The sequence below is a fragment of the Gracilinanus agilis genome, chromosome 5 (genome assembly GCF_016433145.1).
Source record: "Gracilinanus agilis isolate LMUSP501 chromosome 5, AgileGrace, whole genome shotgun sequence".
Taxonomy (NCBI): Eukaryota; Metazoa; Chordata; class Mammalia; order Didelphimorphia; family Didelphidae; genus Gracilinanus; species Gracilinanus agilis.
The window spans coordinates 212,882,726-212,899,857 of NC_058134.1; the positions used below are offsets into that span (position 1 = coordinate 212,882,726).

The window sequence follows — 17,132 nt, forward strand, 5'->3', positions numbered from 1 at the left end:
ATAATGAGAAAAAATGAATAAATATATGAGAGGCAGCTAAAGAAGTTCTGAGGGGAAAATTTTTATCTCCAAATATTTTTATTAACAAGAAAGAATAAATCAATGAATTAGCATATAATTAAAGAGTTGAAAAATATTGAATAAGAAATCCTTGACAATAATAAAATAGAAAAATCTAAAAATTAAAGATATGAATAAAATTAAAAGCAAAAAACACACAAAATTGATATATAAAGTTGGGAGGAAGTTTTAAAAATGGTGGGGGGGAGTAGATTAATATATCAAAAATGAAAAAGAATTTAACATTTTAGGAGAGGAAATAAAGCACATTGTCAGAAGCTATTTAGGTCAATTATATGCTAAAAACTGATAATTTAGTGAAAATAGATGAATACTTACAAAAATATAAAGTGTTCAGGCTAACATAGGAATAAACTATTTTTTCAAATTCAATTTTATTTTCAGTTCCAAATTCTCTCCTTCCATCCTCCCCCTCCCTTACCTGCTAAGAAAGCAAGAAAAACAAAGTCCATTACAAATAACTATAGTTAACAAAACAAATTCCTTCATTAGCCATTTCCCCTTTCATTCACCTTGAAAAAAAAGAAAGAAGGAAGGAAAAAGAAAATATGCTTATATCTACACTCTCAGTTCATCACTTCTCTTTCTGGAAGAGGATAGCATTTTTCATTGTGAGTACTTTGGAATTGTAGTTGGTCATTGTGTTAACCATAGCTCCTATGCCTTTCTTCCTTCCTTCCTTCCTTTCTTCCTTCCTCCCTTTTTTCTTCCTTTCTCCCTTTTTTCCTTCCTCCCTCCCTTCCTTTCTTAAACCCTTAACTTCTGTTTCAGAATTGATAATAAATATTAGTTCCAAGGCAAAAGTGCATAAGGGCTAGGCAATTGAGGTTAAGTGACTTGCCTAGGGTCACACAGCTAGGAAGTGGCTGAGGCCATATTTGAACCCAGGGCCTCTGGTCTCCAGGCCTGATTCTCTATCACATTGAGCCATCTAGTTGCCCCTTCTTATGCCTTCCAAAGTTAATTGTCTTTACAATATTGTTATTGTATAAATTGTTCTCCAGGTTCTGACCATTTCACTTCATTTCAGTTCACATAATTTTTCCCAGATTTTTCTGAAACTATCTCCTTCATTAAGAAATAAAACTAAATAACAATATCAGGAAAAGGAATTGTACAAGCCACAAATAACTCCCAATGGAAAAACAAAACAAAAATAAACCTCCAGTACCAGAAGGCTACATAAGCAATTTTCATTACCAAAAGTGCTACCTTAAATATTTTAGAATATGTTGGATCTTTCTATATTTGACCATCCTGTATGCCTGACAAAGGGATTTTTGGGTCAAAGTATAAGAATATTTGAAAAACAACATACAACCCAAATGGTTTTTCAGAATGGATGGGTAATCCACAGCTTCACCCATAGTGTACATGTCTTTCAACAAGTCCCTTCAAATTTGACCATACCCATCTTTCATCATCTTTGCCAGTTTTCTTGATGTAAGGTAAATGTTCAGTTCTGTTGATAGGTAGGTAGATGACAAACAGACAGCATTTAGTAAACACTTAACATTATGCACAATGCACTGTGCTAACTGCTAGGGAAACAAATGCAATTAAAATAGTTCCTACTCTCAAGGAGCTTACATTCAAAGGGAGGGAATCATGGAAAAAGAGAGGAGGTTCTGAGGACATAGGTTTTTTTCAGCATAGAAATGTGGCAGGGGAGAAGGGGGATGATTCTGGAGGTCCATGGTGATTAGAACAATTTTTCACATGATTTTTAGTAGTTTGCCATTCTTTTGAGAACTTTTTGTTCATCCTCATCCTTATCATTAACATTTATATGATATTTTGAGGTTTACAGTGTTTTTTTGATATATTTCTTCAATTTGTCTTCACAATAACCCTATTAGATAAGGTCCTAATATTTTTTCTCAATTTACAGATGAGGAAACTGAGATTGAAAATGGTTCAAATGACTTGCATAGGGTTTCACAGCTAGTTAGTATTTGATTCAGGGTTCAAACATCAGTTTTCTTGACTTCAAGCCCAATGTTTAATCAACTTTATAACCTAGCTGAATCATATATTTGAAAGAATTATCTATCCTTCTTGCATATTAGATTCTTATCAAAGACATTTGGTGTAAAATATTTTCCCACTGTATTGTTTATCATGTGATCCTAGTTCTGTTTATTTTGATAGTGCAAAAGCTTTTTCAATTTCATAAAATCAAAAAATATCTTTTATCTTTTTTGATTCCCTCCACCCCATTTGATTAGGAATTATCTCCTTAGCTATGGGTATGAAAGGTATTTAATCTGGTTTTTTCCTATATTTTTTAAGTAGGGTATCTTTAATACTCAGGTCCTATAACTATTTTAAACTCATACTGGTATGTAGGATAAGCTGTTAGGACTAAACTTAATTTCTGGCAAGGTTTTTTTTTCTAATTAGTTTCCCCTACAGTTCTTTGTATTATTTTATTTTGTGTTTTCATCCTGCAGGATTTATTGCCTCTATAATTATTTGTGCTTATTCTACTATGATGATAATTTATTTCCCATTAGTTCTTCTCAGTCTCATTCTTATTTGCCTACCCTATCCTAAACTCTTTGAATTTGCTTAAATTACTTATTTCTCTTTTTATTTATTTAAAACTGAAAGGTACCTTGGGCAGATGGGTGACACAGTGATTAGAGGGCAAGGTCCAGAGTCAGGAAGACTCAGCTTTGGGAGTTCAAATCTGGGCTCAGACACTTACTGGCTATTGTGGCTCTGGGAAAGTCACAAACCCTGTTGGAGAAAATATCCTGAAGCACTGAGACCCCTAGAGACCTCCATCTCACTTTCCTAGAACTCAGAGATAACCAAGAGATACATGCCTTAAAATCAAGATAATCTTTATTAAGCTATGACATACATGTTCATGGGGGTTAATTGGTCTAATATCAATCAACATTCAAAGTATAGTTGGCCAGCAATTTTATAATTCTTAGGGAAGGATGGAAAGAGGTTGGAAAGGCTGATCCAGAAAGTGATCTGAGGTGGTATGGGTGGAGAGTTCCCAGCAATGGGGTGAAGGCCATCCAGGTACAAGAGGGAACAAAGACATCTCTGGTACATATTTTTAGCATAAGACAGCAAGAAAAGAGTATGAAGGTTTCAGCAGTACAATGATCCACTGAGTCTTGGGGTCAGATCACATAGCTGAGGCCAAGTGATAAACTCAATCATGGAAAGAGAATCTGGGACCAGATGTGTTTACACAAAGCTCAAGGACATTTGATTAATTTATCTTAGAGACCATGAGAGCTGGTGTGGAATGATCCAGTAGAAGACAGACTTCAGCCAGGCTGTAATTTTCAAAGATAGTTTCTTCAGATTACTGAGTTACAAAAAAATCAGTTTCTTCAAATCACTCTGAGTCCCAGATAAATAGTCAGTCTTACACTCTTCATCAGACTTAGAAAGGCAACTCTAGCATTTTCAGGGTAGCTAATTTATTTTTCTGCTCTCCTCCTCCTCTCCTTCATGTAACTGAGTAGAATAGGTTCTGCTCAGTTGGGGTTCTTACTTTAGGGCTGGCTGACACAATCTTGGGACTTCTATTTAATTCTAGGCAGGAAGGGAATGGGAAGGAGGACTTTTAAGTATTACTGTTTTATTTTGTTTTTTATCTTCTTTCATAAGGTTCCTACCTTATCCTGATCTTTAGTTTTCTTGTCTTGATGGCTTAGATCTCCCTACTCTGCATTTGGCACTTAATGCTTTTATTTGGAGATTATAGTGTTGAAGTGATTAACAGATAATGATAGATCTGCCACTTTGCTGGTCATACGAACCAGAAATGGTAAATAATTACTACTTTTATCGTAGATGTTTTAGACACGTATGCCTAGAACTTAAGTGTTTTAAAGAAAAAGTACTCCTTTATTTCTTTATCCAATGAAGAATATTTCCTAGGGTATTCTAAAAAAGGATAAAAGGATAATTTATAAGATTTTTTTGTTTAAATTTTGAATTTAAATGAGTACATGTTTAAAATGCTAGATTACATTTTTGAAATGATTACTGAGCATATTTCTGTAATTTTACTTTGATCTTGACTTTGACCCTATTCTATAGATTTAGGGTCAAGATCATATGCGGTATCTAGAAAAAGCTAAAAGGAATTTACCTCCCCAAATCATCTTCATAGGGAAAAAAAGGAACCTACAGAAAAGTAGTTCTGGCAAAAGCTTCATATAGAAGAAGGAAACGAAATGTGTTAATGATCTAACCAAACCATGGATTAACTAAAATAGTAGGGGAGAAAAACAAACATGATGGTACATGATAAAATATCAGAGTAGAAAGGAATAACAGTAGCTGAAATTGGATGAATTTTAAATGATATAGCATCCTTTAGATGTCTTTCATTATGTATATCTGGTGACTAGTACATGTATCACCATTTTTATGCAAATACAAAATAAAAAATTCAGTTAAGAGAAATTCCAAAAGCCACAAAAGAAAAGCAGTCTCATTTAAAATTTGTAGCTCTGATATAGAAGAAAGAACACTAAATCAGATCAGTACTAGACTTGTAGTCAAATGATGTGTGTAACTTTGGGCAAGCTACTTAACTTCTCTTGGGCTCAATATTCTAATCTGCAAAATGAGAAAACTGGATTGAATGATAATTAAGATCTCAACTGCCTCTAAATGCCATAACATGACTTTGATTCTAAGCTCTGATTTAATTCCCTAAAAAATAATTTGGGGTTAGGGGTCTTTTTTGTTGTTGTTATTTGTTTTTTCAAATTAAATCAACATATACTTTAATATCTGGTCACTTTAACACAAAGGCAGAAACATGGGAAAATCTTCTTGAACTATTGCTCCTTTCTGGACCTATTAATTCTATGGCTTTATAATCATGCCTCCTATGCAACTCGTGAATTTAATTGAATATGGTTAAAACTGCTATTACATTGTCTCACATTACCTTTGCATTGCCTATCACACCCATCCCAATAAATATGATTATCAGAGTGCCTCTCATTTATAAAGCATTTCCCCAGAACACCTGTTGCCCCAAATTTGAACACCTATAGGATCATTAAGTAGTAGGGCTAAGAGTCAAACCCAGGCCCTTTGAATACAAAACAAGTACTTTTTCCATTTCTCCAAGCTACAGAAATCACGTCCAGCTATCCCAAATTAGCTGTTTCCTGAGATATTAGGACCCATCTGTCACTGTATAGTTGCTGTAAATAAAAACTAGAATTTAATCATGTCATATCACCTATATTTCATACAGTGATTTCCAAAAAACAGACGTGAATTAAGCACTGGAAATATTAGTGACCCCAGTCTATAGATCCATGGTTTTAGAGTAAATACTGGCTCAGCTTCCCAAATAGTAGGGGAAAGGACCAGACCTTGGGTAAGTGATTTTTTCCACTATACCACACTACCCTCTATTTTTCAGAGTATCTTTCGATGTAATATAACAATTAATCCTCTTCAACAAAACCAGTAATTGCTTTTGAATACCTCTGAATACAATCATGTAGCTCTACACCCTTTCCTAATAGGAATCAAAGTATAGTAAGAGTATTATTCTAGTAGAGCCAGTGCCCTAATTACACAGTACTGAGGATATGTTCTAAATCACAGATTAGTGTGTCAGTTAACTGAAGCTTTAATTATTACAATGCTTTACCATTTCCATGGCAACACATCCGGCTTTTTGGTAATGACAATGGTATGACTATTACTCTCACTCAAATGAAATATCAGCCAATCAAAATGCAGTGAGGTTTACATTAGAATTTTCTCCTATTGTTGGAGCCTGATATGGCACAAGCTAAGCATTCTCCACATTGCAGAAGGGAGAAAAACCTTTGCCTTTATTACTATGTTGCCGTCTTTGAGATATCTAGGTTTCATGAACATTGCTTGGCCATGATTGGGAAACATGGACACAAACATTATGCTTTCAGTGTATCAAAAGTCAGGTTCTAAGAACTGGGGGCAAGAAGTTCTTTATTATCCTAGTTAAAACAACATTCCCCAAATGAACTCTGCAGCTTGAAGGAATATACTTATAGCTAAACACAGCCCTATACAGATGCTATTCATAAAGAGAAAATAAGGACAAGGATACCCCACCAAAGACCTGCAAAAATATCTGCAATTTTTCATAAGAGTGAAAGAATTTAGATGTAAAATACATTATAGGATCACAGACTTAAAAAGCTAAAAGAGATCTTAGAGGTCATCTAGTCCAACTTCTTATTTTCAGGTTAGAAAACTGAGGCCCAGAGAGGTTAGGCCAAATAAATTGCTACAGAGAATAAGTGACAGAGCCTGATTTTGATCCCAGGTTCCCTGATTCCAAATCTAGTAAATTCTCTTTCCACTAGTGACTAGTGGATTAGATTAATCTATTCCTATTGTGGATACTAATAAACATAAATAATTTTACTTTTATTTTTGCTTTTCCTCAACATTGACAGCTCATACATTAAAGTTATCTCACATGTCAGAATAATTGAAAAAAAAGTTCAGATATCCCAAAACATTACTTATTTTTTAAGACACAGTAATTGACATCCATTTTGGATGACTTTCACTCACCCCACCCCTCTAGCAGACCTATGAGCATTTAAAAAATGTATAAAAATCAAAGTTTCGCTTATTTGAAATGAACATAATACATTCAGTGGGAAGATGGTGCTTTCACAAAACCTGATGCTTTAGTGACTAATTCCAACAAATAGGAACATTCCAGGGGAAGGGAAAAGTAGGAAGTGATAAGGGAGGGGAATATTCTTAAGAAGTCTTCATTGTATATTTTTTTTACATGTTGTCTTCCCCATTAAGTATAAGCTACTTGAAGCTAGGGACTGTCTTTTGCCTTTTTTTGCATCCTCAACACTTACCACAGTGTCTGACACATAGTAGGTATTTGTGTGTGTCTGTGTGAGAGAGGGATGGTGGAGCAGGGGGTGGGGGGAAGAGAAAGAAGGGAGAGAAAGAGAGAGGGAGAGAGGGAGAGAGAGAAATCATTACTAGCAATCGGATAAGGAAAGTCCATTAAGTAGGAGGCAGCCCTTGAGTGAAACTTTGTCTTTTACTCCATTTTTCTCTTTAAACAAACCTTCTGAATTAAAAAAAAATAGCTCTGGAGAATGGCGCTACAAAGTAAGAACTGATTTGCTTCAATGCAAAAAGTGAATTTCAAAATACTGTTTCTTAAGCACTAAGCAACGCTGGATATTATGGGGTTATCTCCTTATCCATTTCTAGTTTCTTCTATTACCCATTGTTAGCAATTTGCTAACAATAAAGGAGGAGTAGAGAGGAGGGGAGATGCCTTGAGAGCAAGAAGAAAACAATGTTAGGCTAACAAAAAAAAATCAGTCCTGCCTGTGTAGGGCTTTAAAGAGTATAAGCTTTGAGAAATTCTAGGTAGCAAAAGCTTGAAGCAATTGTAAAGAGAGACCTCTTTGAAACAAAACAACAGAATTTCTTCTCTCTAGTCCAAGAACTTATCACCTCTTTTGGTTAATTAATCTTTTAAAAAATAACTAGAAAAAAGTTGTAGGTGAACAAAAGAGCAATTAGAGCAACCTGCAGTGGGTACCACCAATGACCTTGTAACTGCTAAATTGTGATAGAATTTTTGGTTTCATAATCTTGCTGCCATTTATTTAAGATGAGCAAATCACATACTAACCAAATTCTAGCTATAGAACTGATATTTGCTCTCCTGTTTTAAACTGATAAAAATCTTTCCTTCTGCTGTTATTTGATGTGCAAATCACAACTTTCCCTTCTGCTTTCTACAAAATTCCACTGTGTCCATTCTGCATATGTAACTAAAACCTATATTAGGTTGCTGAAACTGCTGCTCAGTTGTTTGTTTTTTGTGAACAGTGAATATGCTTTGAGTATATAATAAAGTGTTTTTTTTTAATTTCCATCCATACTTCTAAGCATCTTGATATTTATGAATAACAGCAGGTACTTGTCAACAAGTTTTTGGGCAATTGTTGAATCAAATTCCAATGGCTTTTCCTTATCCTCACTTGATTTGACCTTTCTGTAGTTTTTGACATGGCTGAACACCTCTCTTTTTGTGGATAGTCTCTCTCCCCTTGGCTTTTGCACTCTGCAACACAGTTTTCTTCCATTTCTCCTCCTTCTTATATAACTGCTTCTTTGTTGGATTAGCATTCATCTGCATGCTAAGTGCAGCTATCATCCAAGGTGTTTTCCTGAGCAGTCTTCTCTATAAGCTTTTTCCTTTGATAATCTCATTTGTTCCCATCAATTCTGACTTAATCAGATTCATACAATTATCTTGTTACAGAAACAGAATTAAATGTAACATTAAAAGATATGAACAGGCAACTTTCAGAAGAAGAAATAAAAGCTACAAATAGTTACATGAAAAAAATGCTCTACATCACTACCAATTAGAGAAATGCAAATTAAAACAATTCTGAGGTACCATCTCACACACGCCAGATTGTTTAATAGGATGAAAAAAGAAAATGACAAAACCTGTGGAAGAGATGGAAAAATTATAACACTGATGCACTGTTGATGGAGTTGTGAAATAATCTGACATTCTGGAGAACAATTTGGAACTAAGCCCAAATGGCTATAAAACTGTGTATACACTTTAACCCAGCCATACCACTATTAGGCCTGTATCCCAAAGAAATCAAAGAAAAAGGAAAAGGACCTAATGTACAAAAATTATTAATGACAGCTCTTTTTGTGGCAGAAATGAATTAGAAATTGAGGGAATGCTCATCAGTTGGGAAGTGGCTCAAAAAGTTGTGGCATATTATTGGATGGAATACTTTTGTACTATAAGAAATGATTAGTAGGATGGTTTCAGAAAAACCTGGGGAAACATGAATTTATATAAATCAAAATAAGCAGAACCAGGAGAACATTGTGTACTTTAACTGAAATATAAAAATGACCAACTGTGAAAGACTAGCTTAGCTACACTGATCAACAGTGATCCAAGACAATTCCAAAGCACTCATGAAAAATGCTATCTATATCCAGAAAGAGAATCAATGAGCTCTGAATACAGTTTGAAGCATACATTAAATTTTTTTTCCTTTTTCTTGGTCTGTTTTCTTTTGCAACAATACTAATATGGAAATACGTTTTCCATGACTATTTGTATGATTAGTATTGAATTGTTTACCTTCTCAAGTTGGGGATGAGAGTAGGGGAAAAATTGAAACTCAAAATTTTTAAAAATGATTGTTAAAAATTTGTTTACATGCAATTGGAAAATATTTAATTAAATTATTAAAATTTATATATTTTTAAAATTTCCACTGGATAGGCTTATTTACAATAACATTTAATCTTTTTTTAATACTTGTACTTTACATATGCTCTCTCATTTGAGTCTAATATAATAATACAACAGGGATTATTGCCACTATTTTAAAAGAATTTGGATCTCATAGATCCTAAGTCCCATAGTTAATGAGCATCAGAGTGGGTAATTGAACCCATATTTTCTTGTCAATAAGTCTAGCATCCTTGCTTAACCTTCTGTATTACTCTCTGTTTAACCAACTTTATATAATTCTTAAGATACTATCATTGTCTCTGTATCTTTTTCTGTTTACTAGTTTTCTTTTATCCTTTCTTCCTCTCCCTTCTCCTATTTGTACTTTTCTCTCACTGAAAGTTATCATTACTTCTTTTCCACTCTTTGAATGTTTGTTCCATCTTTTGTGCTTGTCATTCTCATTTTCCATCTGTTGGTCCTTCTTTTCTCTCTTTACACCAGCTCTGTCATTTAGAGAAACTTAAAAATAACTATTAAGATATCAATATATTTGGATTTTCCTTACCGGGATGAAGATGTGGGCTCAGTTGTCTGCCTCTGGACAGGTCCATGTTTAATGAGATGTTCTTTCAAAGCATTCTGTACCTCAGTAGGTATATCTGGAGAAGTGTGGCTAATTTTCATTGCAGATTCAATTTTTGGGGACACCTTCTCGTTTTCATTTTTCTCTTCTTTTTCATTAATCTCCAAGACTGGAGCACTGGAGATGCTCTGTGGCAGGGTACTGATATTGGAAGTAAGGAGTTTGCTTCTCAAAGATGGCCAGCAAAGCTTCCAGAAGACAAAGAATGAGACTACCAGCAAGGCCAGGCCACAAAAGGTAACTATTACAGCTAAAAGACTGATAGAGATATCTGTAACAAAAGGAAAAAAATCAACTCATTGGAATCAGTCAGTAAACATTTATTTAGCATCTACTATATGCCAGGCACTGTGTGAAAAAGAAGAAACTTTGAAACAATAATATTTTAAAGATTAATCTTCCTTCTTTTAATCCTTTAATATGCATTTTTCTAACATTTAGCATTTATATAGCACTTGAAAGTTTGTAAAACATTTTACATATAAGGGGAGAATAAACATTTACATACCACACCTTTACAAAACTCATTTGATCCTTACAACCATAGGAGTAGATGTTACTATCATCTCCATTTAATAACAGGAAACTGTGGCAAAAAGAGGTTAAATGACTTGCCCATGGTCACATGGCTAGTAAGTATTTGAGGTCAAATTTGAACTCAGGTCTTCCTAACTCCTGGTCCAGAGCTCTAGCTACTGTATTGGCTTTACAACAAATTAAAAAGCCACATAGTTTTCATATAGTCATTGGAAACAGAAAACTATTCCTTTTGTCTTTTTAAAGTTTCCTTTAAAAACTCTTGAGAAAGTTTGATAAGAGCAAAAAAATTGAACATGCATAGCAATCACAAGATACACAAGTATCATTTCCAAACAAAACTCATTTCAAAATTTGAACCACTAAAGGTTGATTACTGACCAGATTTATGTAGTAGCAAATGCTCTGCTGCAAGAGCTTTGCCTGGGTTATCCTTCAAAGTCTTAAAAATCAAAACCTATAATTGCTTCTGGTAGGTGAGAATGCTAAATATTAATATGAATTGTCTGCTCCTACTCTATGTGAGAATTGCACCATTAGAAGAAATAGAAAATGGTGTTATGTGAGCTCTATTTCTACAGACCCCTTTCTATAGAGTTTAGGTCTTTTGGATCTCATTCAGTACTCTGTATAGTATGCTATTAGGTTAGGCTACCCAGCAAAAATCTTTCCTGGACCAGGAAAGGATGGATAGTTAGATGTTGTTGTTGATGATGATATTGTTTTTGATGATGATGTTGATGTTGATGTTGATGTTGTTGCTGTTGATGATGATGATGTTGTTGACCTGGTGTTATTGTTGCTGCTTATGTTGATGATGATGATAATGATGATGATTGAATTCGGAGTTAGAGGTTTTCCTTCCATTTGAACCTTTCTGACCCTTCCCACTGTAATGATTAAAAATGTTCTTGGAGTCTGTCTCCAACCTCTTTCACCCTTCCATTTTATTGGTCTTCTCCTCCTCTCCCCCCATGCACTTCTTTGTGAAATATAAAATTACCTCATTTTATTTCTTTTTCCATTTCTCTTAGTATTATTCTCTTTTTTACTTCTATTTACTCTTTTTTACTGATACACACACACACATATTTATATATATGACATTTCATCCTCTACAGTTTGTCAGTATTCCCTCTAAGTATACATCTTCTAACTATAATAGCTGATGACAATAACTGATGATAATAACACTTTTTAAGAGTTACCAATATCATGTTTTCTTATAGAGTTACAAATCATTTGAACTTATTGGGTACCTTAAAATTTTTTTTATTCCCCCCCCTTAATTACATTTTGGTGATTCTTTTGAGTTCTGTGTTTGGGCATCATATTTTCTGTTTAAGCCAGGGCTTCTCTTTATGAATTCTTGGAAGTCTTCTATTTTATTAAATGACCATACTTTCCCCTTCAAATATATAGTCAATTTTGCTGGGTAGTTGATTCTTGGTTGTAGACCCAGTTCCCTTGCTTTCCAGAATATCATATTCCATGTCTTCTGGTCCTTTAGTGTGGATGCAGCCAGGTCCTGTGTCATCCTAACTGTGGTTCCATGATATCTGAATGGTTTCTTCTTAGAAGCTTGTAGTATCTTTTCCTTGGTCTTGTAGTTCTTGAATTTGGCTATAACATTCCTGAGCACTGTCAATTAGGGAGTAAATGCAGAAAGTAATCTGTGGATTCTTTAAATCTCAACTTTTCCCTCTTGTTCAAGAATGTCAGGGCAGTTTTCTTGGATAATTTTCTGTAGAATGATGTCCAGGCTTTTTCTTTGATCATGATTTTCTGGTAGTCCAATAATTCTTAAATTGTCTCTTCTGGATCTATTTTCCAGGTCTGTAGTTTTATAAACGAGGTGTTTCATATTTTCCTTAATTTTTTCATTCTTTTAATTTTGTTTTATATATTCTTGCTGCCTTATGAAGCCATTTGCTTCTAGTTGTTGAAATCTAATTTTTAAAGGCTGAATTTCATCCCTGGCTTTTGGGGCATCCTTCTACTTCTGCTCTATTTTTCTTTGTAGGTCATCTTTCACTTTCTTTGCCTTGATTTCAAGCTGGTCAATTCTGGCTTTAAAGACACTGTTTTCTTATTTTAGTTCATGTGCCTCTGTTTCCAGATGACTTATTTTGCTTTTTAAGTTCTTTTCTCAATTGTCTTCAGTCTCTCTTATTAGTTTTTTGAATTGTGTTTTGAGCTCTTCAAAGCCTGAGCCCAATTTGCTGGAGTTTTCACATTTTTTCTTGGTGTTCCTTGGTCCTTCTCTATTCCATTTGCTCTTTGTTCATTTCCTGGATAGATGCTGTTGATTTTAATTTCCTTTTTCTTCTGCTGCTGTTTACTCATATTTTTTCCTTCTTTCCCCCCTGTCAATGGCTGTAATCTTGCTCCTCTGTTCATTTGCTGGATCTGTGGGTTTGGGCTATTCTGTCCTGAAGGCGGTTCTTCTCTGCTCTGCTGACTGACTAGATTCATTTAATCCCAAACCAATTTGACTGGCATTGCTTATGTTTTCCTATTTGTACTCTTCTTGAATTGTCATTTTTCTGTTGAGAGTATATTATGAACCAAGCCTAAATTAGACTAGTCCAGCAGGTTCAAAGTTTAAAATTCAATAAGCAAATCAGAACCAATTAAACTCTAGTTAAGAGCCACTTTACTACTTAAAACAATACACTTTAAAAGGACAGAAGGTTAACATAAAACATAAAACATAAAAAATTCTTTCTGCAGAATCAACATAGGAAACATCCAGGTTAGCATTCACTGAAGTAAAAGGTAAGCTTAAAGTTCCAACAATCTTCCCTGGGCAAAGCCTTTCATACCTCAGGCAGCAAGAAATAAAAATGGCCTTCTTTCCCCCTTAAAAAAACAGCCCAACATCTATGAAATGGATGTTGCTCCTACCATGGAGACCAAGTGGTAGGCTTTGGTCAAGCCAAGCTTTAGCTCCCAGCCATAGGGCAGTGGGCATGGTAAAAATTTAATTAAGTTAGAACAGATAAAAAGGTGGTAAAATAGAGGGAACGGTATGTGTTAGAAAAAGCAAGATGATAAAAGGCAAGCTTCTGGTCATGTAGACTGTCTCATCAGTTGACTTAGCAATGCTTGGTACAGCATCTAGTATTTGGAAATAAAAACATTTGCAGGGAAAAGGTCATTGCTTCTCTAACCTGATAAGGGTCTTAGGTATTTCTGTCTATGCAACTGCAACCTAGAATAGGTTTCATTGTGGGGGACATAGGGATAAGGAATCTATTCAATAACTGCAAATACTGCAATAAAGAATATATTCAATAACTGCAAATACTGCAATTAGTTTTATTCTACACTATAGATAAGTTATAAGCTAAGTAAACTTTTAAAAAATACATATATACATGCATATATATATATCACCAATTATATGTGTATTTATACACCCTTAAACATATTCTTTCTCATGCCAAGTCAATTATTTATGCTATACAGAGAATATCCAGTCTAACCTACATATGAAGAAACTATGTGATAGAGGTGAGATGACTTGCCCAAGGTCATATAGCTAGTATCTGGGACAGGATTTTAATTCGGGCTTTCTTCCCTCTAATTTTAGCTCTCTATCCCCTATACTATGCAGCTACCAAACCTGGTTTAAGAAAAAAAAGTGTACAAGTGTGTTATTTTTCTCAATATCTAACCATCTATTGTCTCTTACTATTTGAATTCATGGATTTATCAGGGTGTTGTCTTTTTTTCTTCTCTCCCACTATCTGACTCACTGCTTTTTAAAACTCTATCTAGGCTGAAAATAGAAACTTTAACAACTCAATTTGATAAAGTATTTATTACCAAATTTAATAAGAAGTTAAAAGAGAAATTTAAGAAATTTTAGACTCAAATGAGAACTTAGTACTATCCGTGAATGTTAATTATCCATGTTTTTCCTGTGGCAGGGCTATAAATGAAGCAAACAATCACACAGTTAATCCATGTTTATTTTCTTCTTTATCCCAGACACAAAGTTCCTTGGGGTATTGCCTAATATAATGTTCCCTTTGTTTTGTTTTGCCTAATTTGGTAAAGCATGGAAAAGTGAAGAGTCAGACCTAGGTTTGGAATCTTGATTCAGAAATGTATTAGCTTTGTGACCTTGAAGAAGTCAACTCTCAGGACCTAAGTTTACTCCTCTATAAAGGAGAGATAATCTTTGCACTCTCTACCACAAAAGATTATTTGAGATAAGTTTTGCAAGTTTAAAACATTTTATAAAATCTATCTATTCTTTTGTTGTTCTTCAGTCATTTTCAACTCTTTGTGACCCTATTTCAGGTTTTGTTGGCAAAGATAATAGAGTGATTTATCTCTTCCCCTCCTAGCTTATTTTACAGATGAGGAAACTGAGGCAAACTGGCTTAAGTGGCTTATGCAGAATCACACAGGTATTAAGTATCTGAAGAGGTATTTGAACTCAGGAAGATGAATCTTTCTGATTCCAGGCCTGCTTCTCTATCCACTGCCCTATCTAGCTGCCTGATATATTAATTGACACTGAGGTATTCATTCCTACCATATTTAAATGACAATTTGTTTTTTAAAAATTATGCATGTACCCATAAATACAGTAAATGCTTTATAATTTTTATATTGTTACCTAAATTTCTATTAATTTGATGAATCCATTGCATACTGATTCTCTAAGTACAAGGGTACAATATAAAATAGAAGGATTTTTCCTCCTTCTTCTTCTCAGGGACTCTGCCTAAGATAAACTAATTAATTACATATCGATTTACAGATATTACACATGCTATAAGCAAACTGAACTACCTCCAAACAGGCCATATGGCTTTGCTCATCTAGTTATCTTTACCTAGAATTCACCACTTTCTTCAATTCGTTCTCTGCACTGAGCTGGTAAATTGAGTCTACAATAGACTCAGTATTTATTACATACATCTTATTGCTTTAATTCTTGTAATTCTTGTAAATATTAAATTTGGCCAGTCGAGAAATTCCATTTAGACCACACTGCTCATTCCAAGTTGAGTAGTCAAGGCCTTCTACCAGTACTTGTTAGCTAATAGACTACAACACAATGATCTTAGAAAGTAATAATTAAGATTTAATAAGCATTAATTAACACTTTAATTAAGGTAGCACTCTGCACTGGACCTAGAATCAGGAAGACCTGGGTTCAAATTCAGCCACGATTACTAGCTGGGTCACACAGAGCATAGCAAGTTATTTAATCTGTTTTTCTCAGTTTCCTCATCTGTAAAATGAGGATAATAATAGCATCTACTCTCCAGGGTGGATGTGAGGATCAAATGAGATAATGATTATAAAGTACTAAACACAGTGCCTGGCACATAGTGCTATCTATATTAATGTTAACTATTATTACTAATACTATTGTTGTTGTCATTATTATTATTACAGTGTCATGGGCTCCTCCATAACAACTCCACAATAGTTTGGTGTAAGCTGATTGCATTTCTATAGATAATGAGATTTAGAACTTGGAGATGAAAGAGACATATATGTTGAAAACACATGTGGCCAAAGCACCTAGCTGGAAATGAAAGCTTACTGCTCAGACAGCTTTGTGCTTTGGCTGCTGTTGTATCCAGGCTGATGATGCTGATTTCTAGGATGGTCTTCAGATGAAGAATTCATTCCTTTAATGTAATTTTCCTTCTTCATAAGTCATTTGTAATCACTTTTACAGTGTCTGAATTTGAATTTCACAAATTCTGCATTTCATACTAGGAAGTTCAGTTAAAAATTCATCACACACGAATGATCAAAACATAAAATATTAAACAAATTAACACTGCTTTGTTTGGAAATGTCATATGTATGTTTCTCTTAGGAAAAAAATACCAGGAAGACTTTATGGAATTAGAAGACAAAAGATTTAATAAAAAAAGATTTTGCTTTCTCATTAACATTTTCCCCAAGATTGTTATTTACTTTTAGTATCCTTTTCCCAAATCAGTTACTATTCTAATTCTATCAGTTTCTTCTTGAAGGGAAGGTAATCCAGACATCCCCGTTTCTCAAACCTGCTATTCTTAGCTGTATATTATGTCCTGATTATTTTTTCTTAGATTTTTCATTTTTCTGACATGTTCTTTTATCTCAAGCTATCAAAACTTATGATAATAACCAAACAATTTAAATTATGATATTTTGCTATTTTGTATATTTTTTATATATTTTCTTCCCTATCCTTAAGGCAAATTGTTATTCATTTACATTAAGTAAATGTTTCTCTATTCCTAAAACTTTAATAAATAGTGCATTTAATATGGAATTAGTTACCAAGCCTTGTCTTGTTATAGCTCTATTTGAACATATTTTGGAGGAAAATCATAAAATGGCAGAGGATGCTCAGTGGTCTTTATATAAATATGCTATTCTCTAAAAGTTAGGTACATGTTATGAGTGTCGCATATTTATCTTCAGAAATTTTTTTCTGAAATTGTCAACAAACATCTATTGAGTGCCTACCAAATATAAGATAGAAATACGTAGAGGATTTGTTTTCATCATGAAACAGAGCTGGATTTCCAATATCTAAGGCATTTAATATTGTATCATACATTATTGGTTGTCTAG

At 34.0% G+C, this 17,132-nt stretch overlaps 1 protein-coding gene across 1 annotated transcript in view; it reads right to left on the reverse strand.

Moving 5' to 3' along the window:
* SYT10 (synaptotagmin 10) overlaps positions 1–17,132 on the reverse strand; it is a 72,877-nt gene that overhangs the window by 33,143 nt on the left and 22,602 nt on the right. The window contains exon 2 of the mRNA XM_044677975.1: positions 9,915–10,263. Within this exon, the coding sequence (XP_044533910.1) occupies positions 9,915–10,263 (349 nt within the window). The remainder of the gene's footprint in view (positions 1–9,914; positions 10,264–17,132) is intronic.